At 43.8% G+C, this 13,351-nt stretch overlaps 1 protein-coding gene across 3 annotated transcripts; it reads right to left on the reverse strand.

The window, feature by feature from the left end:
* Window positions 1-1,878: 1,878 nt before the first annotated feature.
* Window positions 1,879-12,964, reverse strand: LOC126491113 (zinc finger protein 14-like). 3 transcript variants are annotated; one of them, XM_050126537.1, is made up of 4 exons: window positions 12,329-12,964; window positions 7,834-7,960; window positions 7,589-7,646; window positions 1,879-6,110 (listed from the first exon to the last, which is right to left on the reverse strand). In XM_050126537.1, the coding sequence occupies exons 2-4, from the start codon at window positions 7,865-7,867 to the stop codon at window positions 4,955-4,957; spliced, it is 1,248 nt and encodes a 415-aa protein (XP_049982494.1). In that variant the 5' UTR covers window positions 7,868-7,960; window positions 12,329-12,964; the 3' UTR covers window positions 1,879-4,954. The 3 variants fall into 3 exon arrangements, with proteins under 3 accessions (XP_049982494.1, XP_049982492.1, XP_049982493.1); XM_050126535.1 differs by having other exon boundaries at window positions 12,296-12,964; XM_050126536.1 differs by lacking the exon at window positions 12,329-12,964 and adding an exon at window positions 9,138-9,373.
* Between the last annotated feature and the right edge of the window lie 387 nt (window positions 12,965-13,351).

Here is a 13,351-nt window from a genome sequence, read left to right on the forward strand (position 1 = left end):
GTATCTCAGGGAGGCAAACCCTAATCCAAGAAGAGGGTTTCAGGAAAAGTCTGACCCCCTGAAATGGGATGGAGGACTTAATTTTGTAATTGGCTTATAAAGACCATGCAGATTCTTTTTCCAAGTTTTATGTATAAAAGTTTTCTTGTAGTGAAATTTTTGAGAGGAGTTACATTAAGTAACCAATGGAAGCAGATGCAGAGATCCACAGCTAAGCCCTGGGCTGAGCTCCTAGAATCCATTCAGAGAGGGAGAAGGGATTATATGAGCAAAAGGACCAAAATCACACAGAGACAGCTGACCAGAGCTCACTGACTATGGACTAGAGAACCTGCATAGGACCAAACTAGGCTCTCTGAATGTGGGTGATGGTTCTGTGGCTTGTGCAGTCTGTGGGTCCCCTGGCAATGAGACCAGGGTTTATCCCTAGTGCTTAACTAGCTTTTTGGAGCTCATTCCCTATAGAGGGATACATTGCTCAGCCAAGATACGGGGGGGAGGGGCTTGGTCCTGTTTCAACTTGATAAACTAGGCTTTGTTGACTCTCCATGGGAGGCCTTACCCTTTCTGAGTAGATGGGGGATTGGGAGGAGGGGCAGGAGAGAGAACTGTGGTTGGTATGTAAAATGGAAAAAAAAAAACCACTTAAATAAAAAATTAAAAAAATATATATTTTGGTGGTTCTCAAATACTTTTAAAGATTGTTGTGAACGATCCCCTTACCCTACCCAAACACACCTGTTTAAAAAAAAAAAAAAGCAAAAAACAAAAAAGAATGTTTTATAAACCAAGTTGTAAGGCAGTTTTATGTGGGTAATTTTCCAGATTTGGCACTGAGAGGCAAGTGCTTGAAACTCAAGGTTATACACCATTTTGGCCTTCACAGAAAAATTTGTCTTTGACAAGAATGCCATAGAATATATATTAGTTTCCCCATGGGCAAATTGGTTCTTCCTTCCTCTCTTTCTTTCTTTCTTTTTTTTTTTTCCTTCTTTTTTGCCTCACTGTGTAGATTTAGACTTACCCGGCCTGGAACTGGCTGCAGAGAAGAGACTGTGCTCAAACTCAGAGATACACCTGCCTCTGGCTCCCAAATGCTGGGGTTGAAGGTGCGCACTACCATGCCAGGCTTTTCAATTTGGGTTTTATCAGTGATATCTCAAGTTTCCTGTTTTTATTAGCAAAAAGGACCAATGAGATCATGGGGTGGGGGTGACTTGTTTTCCTTAATTCTCTTTCTAGTCTGCTTCGATTTGAACATATTCAACTTAGCCTCAGCTCAGCTTTGACGCTCGGTAACCGAGGTGTAGTACTCACTTTCAATTTATGAACTCATTTCAGCTTGAGTTTATGGAAGCAATATTACCAAATGTGGAGAGCACCTGTATTTACTGGAAGGCAGTGTCCAGGGCATTGTTGGAAATACTTGAGGAAGTTATAAAAACTAAAATTCATCCAGATGAGTGGAATTAACACTCACAGGAAAGTCCTGCTCTATGATGAGACACGTGACACACATGAAAAACAATTCCGTCTAGCGATGTGGCTTTGGGTAAAGCACTTACCACGCAAGTGAGAGGACTTCTGTTAAAATCCCCTGAAGTCAAGTAAACATGAGATGCAGCAATGCACAGCTGTAATCCCAGCATTCCTATCACCAGACAGGGGAATCCCAGAAGTTCACAGGGTAGCTATCATATGCAGCAGATACGAGAGTTCTTGCCTCACTTAAGGTGGAAGGTAAAGATTGACACCCAAAGCTGACCTTAAAAACCTAGACTCTGTTCTGTAGTCTATGCACATTCACACAAGTAGGCCTTTAAAAAGTACACAGTACTCAATTAATAGCAGGGACTAAGACCAAACAAACAAACAAAACCCGATTCTGTACATGTCTTTAACATTTTTTAAAAAATTGAATACATTTTGCAAACTGAAAAAGAGAAAAACCCATCTTTGAACCAATGAGCTCATTAGTCAGGGTTTTCCAAAGGAAATTGGTATAGAAGGCATTACTAGATTGTTGTATATGATAGATCCAAAAAGGGCTGGCTGCACACCAGGGAAGAAGAAAACTTGGTAGATGCCCACTCCAAGAAGCCAAATGCCTCAGGAGCCTCAATCTGAGGCTAAAAGTTTGGAAACTCCTGGAGAGTCACTCAAATTGAGGCCATGTTGAGAGGAAGAAGAAAATGGAGTCAGGTATCAGCAGATGATCTTAGCAGTACTGACAGATGAGCTCAGCTGGAAGGGAAGGCAGGTGTGTATCTGCTGCCTTTTCCTAAGATGCCTCTGAAACGCTGCTGGAAGCTGTTGCCCACATTAAATGTGAGTTTTCTCCTTCAGTCACTGTCCCGCATGTCACCCCTGTGGAAATGTCCCCATCAAAATACACAGGTGTATTTCACCAGCCAAGTGGATAACAGAGACCACCCACTCCAAGTCCATCCTTCATTAATTTAATACCCAACAACATCCTATGTTATACACAATTTCTAAAGAAAGACAATAAGGTATTTTACCTAACATAATTTTCATGTACAACTGAAAACATAGTTTCCTTAGAATAGGCGTCAAAGTCCCCTGAAGAAACTTTATTCATTTATTATACCATAATTAAATATGACAATACATAGCAAAAACATTGCTGACATTAACTCAATAAATATCATCCATGGTAAAGGAACACCCATGAAAGAAAACATGACCAGTTTCTTAACACATGTGTGCATATGTTTCAGCTTCATTTTCTGTTGTAGTGACAAAATATGCAGGTAAAAGCAATATAAAGGAAAGGGGGTTTCTTGGCTCATAATTCCATCACCGTGAGGAAGCCAACATGGCAGAAACCTGGAGCAGCTAATCACGTTACATCCACGGGGGGTGGAGGGGGAGGCTGAGAACAATGAGTTAATGCACGTATGCTTGTGCTCACTTTCTCCACGTTTATACACTCCTGGTCCCAGGCAGGGAATGGCACTTCCCAAAGTGGGTGAGTCCTTTCACCTCACTCTTCAGTCAAAATAACTGCACACCGGCGTGCTCAGGGGCCGTCTCGCATGTGGTTCTGGATTTTTTTTTTAAGCTGGCTATCGACATTAACCATCACACTATAAAAATAAGCACATATATTCTTTTTGTTTTTGAATCAGATCTCACTATGCATCCCTAGCTGTTCTGGAGCTAACTGTGGAGACCAAATTGGCCTTGAACTCATCGAAACTCATTTGCCTTTGCTTCCTGGTGCTGAGATTAAAGGCATATGCCACCACACCTATCAGCATATATATTCTTAACAAAATAAGACAGAATCTTGTCCCATAGGTATGCTATATTTATAAGTATCTTTTTTCTGGTGTCATTTTGTATGTCTTCATCTTCAGAAAGCACTAAGCATCTTGGTTTTTAAATTTTTAATTTAAAATAAATTGTAGCACAAAAAGATTGTAAATAAATAAAAGCATCATGCCGCCAAATTAGCTAGCTTTTTACCTTGAAAAGTGACCTGGAATTCTACTCTTGAAGTATCTGAGCTATTTATTACCCTGTTTGGACTACTGAGTTGTAGCTTCCCATGGGTTTTGATCACCAGACACGGTAATACAAAGGGAATCCAGGAATAGTCTCCTGTTCCCCTTGTCCTAGTGCAGTTTGTTGCTGCTATTGCTAAAACACTGACCAAAGTCAACTTGAGGAGGAAAGGGTTTGTTTTGGATTACACTTTATACTTCAACATTAAGAAAGCGAGGGTAGAATTTCAAGACGAACTTGGAAGTAGGACCTAAGCAGAGACGATGAAGGAAAAGTGATTATCAGCTGGCTCCTTCTGGCTTGCACAGCCCACTTTCTTAGACAACACACAACTACTACCTAGGAGTGGTGCCACCCACAGTGGCCCTGCACACTCATCATTAGTCAAGAAAGTCTCCATACACTTGCCTGCAGGCCAATCTAATGGAGGCAATCCCTCAATTGATTCTCTTTCCAGATAACTCTCATAGTGTCAAGTAGACAAAAAATAACTGGCGCATCTCCTTTGCTGCAATGCAGTTTCATTCCTCTCTGGTAGTGTTGAGCCCCACTCCTGGTAACAGAACTGATTTTAGTTAACTCAAGGGCACAAGGAACCTAGAGTAAATGGGGATGGGTCACAGTGGGTGTGCAAGGGTGTCTTTGCCTGCAGTTCAAAGGAATGGCTGCTCCTCCTGGTAGTAGGACATCCCTGCATTGAGCCATGAGATCAGTAGAACAGGAAGCAAAAGTTTGTGAGTTCCAGGGATGATTCCCTGCCCTGACTCCTAGACCCACGAGAGAAACGGTACCATATTAGATGTCAAATTTAGAGCAAACCCATCCTTCTGGAGAATCCTGCACTAGGACTGTGAACTACCGCTATAACTACATTTCGGAAGGACATTCCACCATTCAATCAACCAAAATTCTTCACAATAGTAGGGAACATGGTTAAAAAAAAAAAAGATACTACCTATTAACCCTTGCCACACTGTTTAAGCAAACTTCAGAGAATTATGTCATGCCACCATTTACATACAAGAGTTAAACTTAGAAATAAATAGTTCATACATCTATTTCAAATAACAATATAACATAATTTTTGGACATTTCCTCCAGGTTATTTAACTTTTGGAGCATTCTGCATAAATTACTTCGCATTGACCTTTCATAATGCATATGTGTAGTACTCCACTACCTGAAGAATTTTACAGAATTTGAAAACTATTTCTTACAACCTTCAACTTTCTGATGTTTCTGTACAAGTTTTGATATTGGGTGTATTCTATTCTTAGTTTGTTCCTTTATGTTTGTTAATTTAACAATATGATTAGTGGCAGTCCTCACAACTTCATATTGATACTTGTTTTCTTCCCTAAACATTGTCAAGTTCTATTTATAGAAGGGACATGCAATACGAAGGCAGTTCTGCATTCTATGCTTAAGAATTCTCTCTAGTATGGGTCTTTTCATGTATTCTAAGGGAACCACAACGAGTGAAGGCTTTCCCGCACTGCTTACATATGAAGGGCTTCTCACCCGTGTGAATTTGTTCATGTCTCTGACAATCACCCAAAGCAGGAAAGGCTTTCCCACACTGCTTGCATGCATAGGGTCTTTCTCCACTGTGAATCCGTTCATGGCGTCTAAGAGAACTATAACCACTGAAGGCTTTCCCACATTCCTTACAGTCGTAGGGCTTTTCCCTAGTGTGAATCCTTTCATGGCGCTGAAGAGAACTCTGTATAGTGAAGGCTTTCCCACACTCCTTACACTTATAGGGCTTCTCTCCGGTGTGAATTCGCTCGTGTATTCGAAAGGTACCCGAAGAGATGAAACCCTTCCCGCACTGCTCACAGACATAGGGCTTCTCCCCGCTGTGAATTCTTTCATGGTTTCGAAGGGAAGTGCGAGTGGTGACGGCTTTATTACACAAGTTACAGACATAGAGCTTCTCTCCCGTGTGAGTCCGCTCGTGCACTCGACAGGTACTTGAAGAAATGAAGCATTTCCCACAGTACTTGCACACATAGGGTTTTTCTCCACTGTGAATTCTTTCATGTCGAGGGAGCGAACTTTGACCAGTGAAAGCTTTTCCACAATACTTACAAATAAACGGTTTCTCTCCACTGTGAATCCTGTCATGGCGTCGAAGGGAACCACGACTAGGGAAGGCTTTCCCACAGTGGTTACATATGTAGGGTTTCTCACCAGTATGAGTTCTTTCATGTCTTCGAACCTTACTTGAAGAAGAAAAGGCTTTTCCACATTGCTGACATTTATATGGCTTCTCTATGGTGTGATTACTGTCATGCTTCAGAAGGTATTCAGGATACATCAAGGCTTTCCTACATTCCCTAAATTTATAGAGACTGTCTTCGTACATCTCATATCCGTATGGTCTATGTCCTGTTTGACCAGGGTTCTGCATACGTAGGGGTGGAAGACCAATAAGTACGTCTTCACTTAAATTGCTTTCACACAGCTTTCCTCCATGAGGGGTTTTCTTGTTCACAACAGTACCTGGAAACTGGCTGAAGATTTTCTCACATTGTCTACCTTCACTGGGTCCATACAGCAATTCCACCACTTCGTTTCTGTGAAAAGTAGAAGGCACATTACTCAAATTTTGTTTACAAGTTACCTGTGAGGAGACTTGTTCTTATTGCACCATTACAATTCTTGAACATGGGCCGGGAGGTGGTGGCGCACACCTTTAGTCACAGCACTCAGGATTCTAATTGTGTGTGTCTGTGTAGGTACATGCACACAAGTGAGGTATCTGTAGAGGCAAGAGCTCAGACCTCCAGGAATTAGATGGAGTACAGGTGCTTGTGAGTTGCCCAACGTGGATGCTGGGAACCAAACTCAGGCTCTAATCAAAAACAGCACTGGTATGTATGTATGTATGTATGTATGTATGTATGTATGTATGTATGTATCTATCTATCTATCTATCTATCTATCTATCTATCTATCTATCTATCTATCTAGTGTGTATGTATGGTCATAGGTAAGTGAGTAAAAACGCATGCACCACTACCTCATTGTAGACATGGAAGGAAAACCTGCAAGAGTTGGTTCTCTTGATTCACCACATGTGTCCGGGGGATGGAACTCAGGTCATTAGGTTGGTGGCAAGCACTTTACCTACCGAGTCATCTCATTGGTCTCTACTGTGTGTTATGTGGTTAATGTTATGTACACGCGGTGTGTCATTAGAAGGTCAGGTGAGAAGGTCAGGCCCCTCTCCTACCGCTTTGAATCTTACCCCTGAGATGGGGACCTCGTATTGAATACGGAACTGACGCCACCTGTCTCACCCCGCCTCAGCTAGGCTGAGACAGCAAACCCTAAGACAGTCCAGGCTCCACTTTTATTTTTAAATGTGGGTGCTGGGGATCATTGAACTCAGGTATTAATGCTCACATAGCAAGTATTCTTACCACCTGACCCATCTATCTGTCCAGACCACATCATTTTTAAACTAATTTTGCTCTCTGTGAGTTCGAGACCAGCCTGGTCTACAAGAGCTAGTTCCAGGACAGGCTCCAAAACCACAGAGAAACCCTGTCTCGAAAAACCAAAAAAAAAAAAAAAAAAAAAAAACAACTAATTTTGTCTATGAAACAAATTTTATGTATCCTGGATTATCAGAAAGTCAACCATATCCTGTTGTTGGTGTATCATGTCACCAATCCTCTATGAATTTTTATAAAATTATTTGAGATTTAGTTATTTTAAAGTTGGACATATTTATTTGCTTGGCTTATTTTTAAAATTTCTAGTCATGACTAGATTCTCAAAAACATTTTCCCTTTATCTTGTTGTATGTGTATAGGTGTTTTACATGTATGTCTGTGTAGCACCTACATGCAGTGCCTGAGGAGGCCAGAAGAGGGCGTCCAATCTTCTGGGACTGGAGTTACAGCTGGTTAGGACCCATGTGGGCATGCTGCCAATCTAATCCTGGTCCTTTAAAAGAACAACCAGCGCTATTAACTACTGTGCTATCTCTACCTTTGATTCCCACACTCTCAAACAGCATTCTTCTCATTTAAAGGGGGCAGATTACCTTAGGGTTCTCCTATAATGTTCATCATCTTCAATCCTCTGGCCTTCCTCAGTTTGTCCTAAAACGCAGATGCAGGAAAAATCATGATGAAGTCTACTTATAATATTCTGTAAGTCCATGATATCACATACCCATGCCTGGCGCATTCACCACATTATCCTTCACATCCTAAAGCACTGAACGGCACTGGCGAGTGAGGCAGATTTGTTCTCTATCCTTAACTGAGGAAGTAACCTCATCCTTACCTATAGCAACGAGGTTTTTGAAGGTTTCCTGCATCACATCTGTGTAGAGTTGCTTCTGGGAAGAATCCAACAAATCCCACTCCTCCAAGGTGAAGCTCACGGCCACATCCTCAAAAGTCAGACAGTCCTAAAACATCCCACAGCAGGAGGAAGAGTAAGATTCACAGCACTGTAATGCAGATGTACTCTGTAGGAAGTCACAGGGTTCTGTGTCCTTCAAAGCATGGTACTCTATTCACCATACAACTCTCCTTCTACCCAGCATTTCTTTTTTTTCTTTTTTTTTTTTTGAGGTGTCTCTCTCCCTTTACTTTTTTTTATAATTTATTTATTTATTAAAGATTTCTGCCTCCTCCCCGCCACCGCCTCCCATTTCCCTCCCCCTCCCCCGATCAAGTCCCCCTCCCTCATCAGCCCTTGGACTTCCCACAGGTCAGGGTACCCAGCATTTCTTGTATTGGACGGGAACTCTTTGTTAAAGAAACAACAGCATAGGAACAGGAACACCAATTATGCTGCTGGATCCGAACTTTGGTTCCCTACAATCCTGCCACTCAGTGCATACACTGCGAACACTAGCTATGAGTCCACATCTCCTCAGAAATGACTGAAACCCGAGTATTTTTGCTGGTGTCTAGATCTTGCCCACTGGGCGGCTCTCAGCAGGGGCTGGAGTTAAAAATGTATCCATATAGTTTCTGTACACAACATATTATTTCCTTAAGTTCCCTCTAAATGTTTGAAAAATTCCAATATTACCACCAGAGGGAGACCACTTGAATTTCCTCCAAAGTGCCATCTGAAAGATGAATCTTTATTGAGTTGGTGTGATAATATTGATCACTTTTTTCATAACTTGTTATTATGAAGTTTAATATATTTATTGTGCCTGCACTAATAGAAAACTTAAGGGAGGTTACAACTAGTTTCTTACAAAGTAACCATGGGAATTCTGGAGAGGAATTTACTAAGGTAATAACAAATATTACTTAAGAAAAATAGAAAATGCCAAAAAAATATGAAGTAATAGGAATCGTGCCACTAATTTTAAATGGAACTCAAATGAATTCAAGATGCCACCAGCCCCATTTGAAAAGGTTACTTTTTGTTGAAATAAGGAAGCGGCGGGGCTGCGTCCCCAACACCCCGGCCGCTTGGCTAGCTCATGTCCGAAATAACAACACACAAACTGTATTCATTTAAGAACTGCTTGGCCCATGAACTCTAGCCCTTACAGGCTAATTCTCGCACCTGGACTAGCCCATTTCTAATGATTGTTTGTAAGCACCCCAAGGTGCGCTTACCGGGAAGATTCTAGCCTATGTCCATTCTGGGTTCGGAGCTGAGAGGAGCTTCATTGCATGCATCTGCCCGGGAGATCGGAGCATGGCGTCTCTCAGGAAGCAGAGCAGAGTCTGACCTCACTTCCTCTTCCGCCCAGCATCCTATTCTGTTTACTCCTCCCAACAATGTTCTAACCTATGAGGGCCAAGCAGTTTCTTTATTGCTCAGCCAATGAAATCAACAGATTGATATATGACACTCCCACATCAACTTTTGCCGGGCAGTGGTGGTGTATACTTTTAATCCCAGCATAGTTTCAGGACAGGCTCCAAAGCTACAGAGAAGCCCTGTCTTGAAGCCCCCTACTCCCCCAAAAAAGAAAAGGTCATTTTTTCTTCAAGTAACTGCAATAGGAAACCAGAGGGAGAGCCCTAGGAGAGACAAATAGCAGCCACCCCTCCCCAGTAGAAGAAGAGAAGGTGGTCCCCATACCCTTCCCCATCAACACGGGCCCCTCTCATTACTCTGCAGCAGTATTCAAATGGCAGAGCCCCATCTTCTCTGGGCTGGGTTAATAAACAGCCTGCTGGCCCCATCCCCTCTTCCCTCAGTATCTTGGAGAGGAGAATACAGCCAGAACAAGAGGATGAAGGTTTGTTGCTGGTAGCAGCAGCAATGGTGCGTGTCTAAGAATGAGCACAGAACAAAAACCAATACAGATGTCCAGAGGTAGCTTGTGAACAGAGGGAAAGATGGTATCAGAATGGGGGGGGGGGGCAGAGAGGAGCAAAAAAAGAGGGGTAAGGTTAGTTCTTTAATGCTCCACTGGAGGAAGGGGAATAACATAAAGTAGAAACAGAAGTGGTGAGTTAGCGCCCCATCTGCCACAGCTGGAAGCCAGAGACAGCTACCTCACCCTGGAGATAGGTGGTAACTCCCATCTGTCACTGTAGGTAGGTCCCAGGTGAGGACAAGGTGGGTGGCACCAATATCTGCCCTACTTATAGTAGACTGGGGGACTTACCCAACCCAGTGAAGGATCCAGGGAAGGTGAGGCAAAAGTGACTGAGAATCCTATCTGGTGACAGTCTGGTGTGGTGGTGGTGGGGGCATGCTGGGATCTAAGCAATCCCTGCACTGTCAATCAACAGAGCTTGCCAGAATAAGATGGGGCTGGGGCCCCTTAAGTCCAGGGAATGCTCCCAAGACCCTCATTGTGGTGGCTCTCAACCATGGTATCAGATATCCTGCATATCACATTGGAATTACGAGTCACAACAGTAGCAAAGTAGCAACAAAATGATTTTATGGTTGGAGGTCACCACAACATGAGGTTGTATTAAAGAGCGACAGCCTTAGGAGGGTTGAGACTCAAGCCACTGTATTAGGGGAACCCCCTCTCTGGAGAGCGAGGTCATGCACAGACACAGACAACAAAAGAAGGATGTATCCCTTGGATGAACCGTATTAATAAATCTGAAGCTTAGAGTCAGCTAACAAGGGAGCTTCAGCCCAACAGAGCCCATTGAATCAATTGGTAAGCAAATCTTTAATGCCACAGTCAGTATCCACCCTAAGAAGACAGCTATCATTAGTCTTTACTCTGGAGATCAGCCAATCCAGTGCAACCACATCTCAAGAGTACTGGTGGACATCCTTCCATCCACATTGACGGGCTGGTGCCACATGGAACAGTTATGGATGGCATCTCTGACACAAATATCCGGATAGGTTAGTTCTGCATGGAGTATGGATTGTGGCAAGGGAGACTAAAGAATACAGTGATCTGTCCTTTGTCACAGGAAGCAATACCAGATTATGCTGTTTTTCAAGAGATTGGGAGCAGACTTAGAGACTTGGGACGACTGGCGTAAATAGAATACAAATAACCCAGGACAGAATTAGGTGCTTCAGTTGCTCACCGTAGTGTTCCAGCAACTCAGTGAGGCTTGAATTTTTCCCATCATTTCTTGACAAGAGTCAAAAGGAAAACAAACAAACAAAAAAAAACCAACTCCAGAGCAAACACACATGTATCCAATGCAGTCTACATTTTGCCAAGATTTGGTCAGTAGAAAAGCTCTGATATTCTACAAACTCAGTATGCAATCGAATACCCAGATAGAAAATATACAATACTCCGAAGGCTGGAGGATTCTAATTTTTGAAAATCTAGAGACAAGTATTTCCTATTTTAGCTTCAGCTTAAGGTCAAACAAACAAACAAAACAAAAAACAACAACAAAAAACCCAAACTGTTCTCTCCTCTGTCTTTTCTACTTTAAAAAAAAAAAACACTTTATTTTAAATTTTGCATGTGTCTGCGTGTGTGCATGTGGTGCATGCATCTGAGTGCAGGTGCCTACGGAGGCCAGAGAGCTAGGACCCTGCTGGAACTGAGGCTTCAGGCTGTTTTGTGCTATCTAACATGGATATGGGAATCAAATGGGTCTTCTGCAAGAGCAGTGTTGTTGTGAAATATTCCTTATAATGCACACAACCTTCCCATGATGCTCACCCAAAGAACAGGTTGACCCGAGGGGAAAACCCTCACCCCTTCCTTTACACCTCTTTTCTACCCCAGTGTACTTGGAAACATCAACATTACGACCATTTTTGCCTATTTACTGGCTTATTGCTATTGCTATACTTTTCACAGCCAAGTTTTCCAATTAGCGTGCAAACTTAAAACCACTGTCACGAACTAACGGTCAAAGGACAATAACAATGACGTCAGAGAGGAGCGCAAGTCTCTTCCTCCAACAGCACAGTTACTTAGGATTCTTTCTACTGAGCTGGGCAGTGTGAGGGGACGCCTGGACACGGGGAGATCTGAAGGTCATAGAGTTAAGATCTGTGCTTCTCGCCAGGGAACTGGAAAGACTTCCCGGAAAACTACCGCTGCAGCAGAGCCAGGCACCCAGCCCCGCAGCAGCTCCCGCTCGCGGCCCCACGTAGAGGCCAAAGCTCTCCCTAGGACCCTCTGGCTGTCACCACACGGGAGGGGGTCTGGTCTAGCGTGGGCAGAGCTGCAGACAAGAAGCCAGGTTTTGGTTAAACGACGGATTCCCGCCGCCAGGGAGCAGAGGGGCTGAGCGCTCCCGCAAGCCCCAGGTTGCACCCCCGTGGACCGTGGACTTAACCCGGGGAGAACCGCACACCCCAGCCCCGCGCTCACCATGTCTCCGCCTGCGGCTGCCTGCGGCCTCACCTCTGCTCCTGGGGTCGGTGCTCTTCCTGCTACCTAGGCTGAGCCCCCAAGACTTCCTCCGCTGACACTCCTTAGGATGGCCGCGCCAGGAAGAAAGATGGCGGGTAAAGAACTTCCGCCTCTGAACTGACAGCTCCCCCAACCTTGGGCACATCTTAGTTCTGCTTCCTAGGTTTCTAGCTGGCTCGGGGCCCGCTTCTGATTGACCATTAGAACTAAACGGGAGGACTCTAATGCTGACAATACACCACCATTTGCAAAACACCACGAAAATCAAGCCAGCACCTTGCAGCTGAAAGAGTTATCAAGCGTCCTAGCCAGTTATGAACCCTGTAACATCAGTATCGACCTGCGAGTCATGGCATACCCATTGGTATGATAGTGGAATGGGAGCTATGGTTGCAACAAACTTCTGATTGCATTTAAGCTCTCTTTCCAGGAAGACTCAATGGGTGATGGTGTAAACTTGCTCAAAAGCCCATCAGTGGGGAGGGCATAGGCCCCGGGCGAGAACTGTTCTGTTGTTTTGCTACATGGACATAATGTCAGGCTGTCTTACAAATATCTGTGTTTGTGCTCATAAATGAGTGTTGCTCTCAGAAGATCAGTGCTGGCCAGGGAAGCGTCTGTTTGCAGCGCGTGATACTTAATACAGATGCTGGTAAGTTGGTCCAAGTGCTGAGAGTAAGTGATGTCTGTTTACCCATCCAAGGTATGGAGAATATCACAAAGGACAGGAAGAATACATGCATTGGGGGGTGGGAAGTGATGCTGTGAATGCTGTCCTCTGCACACGATAAAGCTGTTGAGCTGACAGACCTGCAGACAATGGGGCCTCTGGACATCAGACAATGAGGCCGCACCCTTCCAGAGGAGCTATCCTACTGCACGTATTGGCTTTGTGGGAGCCTAGGCAGTTTGGATGCTCACCTTACGAGACCTGGATGGAGGAGGGTGGTCCTTGGACTTCCCACAGGGCAGAGAACCCTGATTGCTCTTTGGGCTGACGAGGGAGGGGGACTT

This window comes from Alexandromys fortis, unplaced genomic scaffold (genome assembly GCF_014885135.2).
Source record: "Alexandromys fortis isolate MF-2015 unplaced genomic scaffold, M_Fortis_MF-2015_v1.1 scaffold_237, whole genome shotgun sequence".
In the NCBI taxonomy this organism is placed as follows: Eukaryota; Metazoa; Chordata; class Mammalia; order Rodentia; family Cricetidae; genus Alexandromys; species Alexandromys fortis.

Bases quoted from the DNA above. Each gene is read 5' to 3' on its own strand.
- LOC126491113 (XM_050126535.1), bottom strand. The intron at 7,647-7,833 runs GTAAGGATGAGG...TCTGCGTTTTAG, and splicing joins CAAAAACCTCGTTGCTATAG to GACAAACTGAGGAAGGCCAG. The intron at 6,111-7,588 runs GTAATCTGCCCC...TACTTTTCACAG, and splicing joins CATTATAGGAGAACCCTAAG to AAACGAAGTGGTGGAATTGC.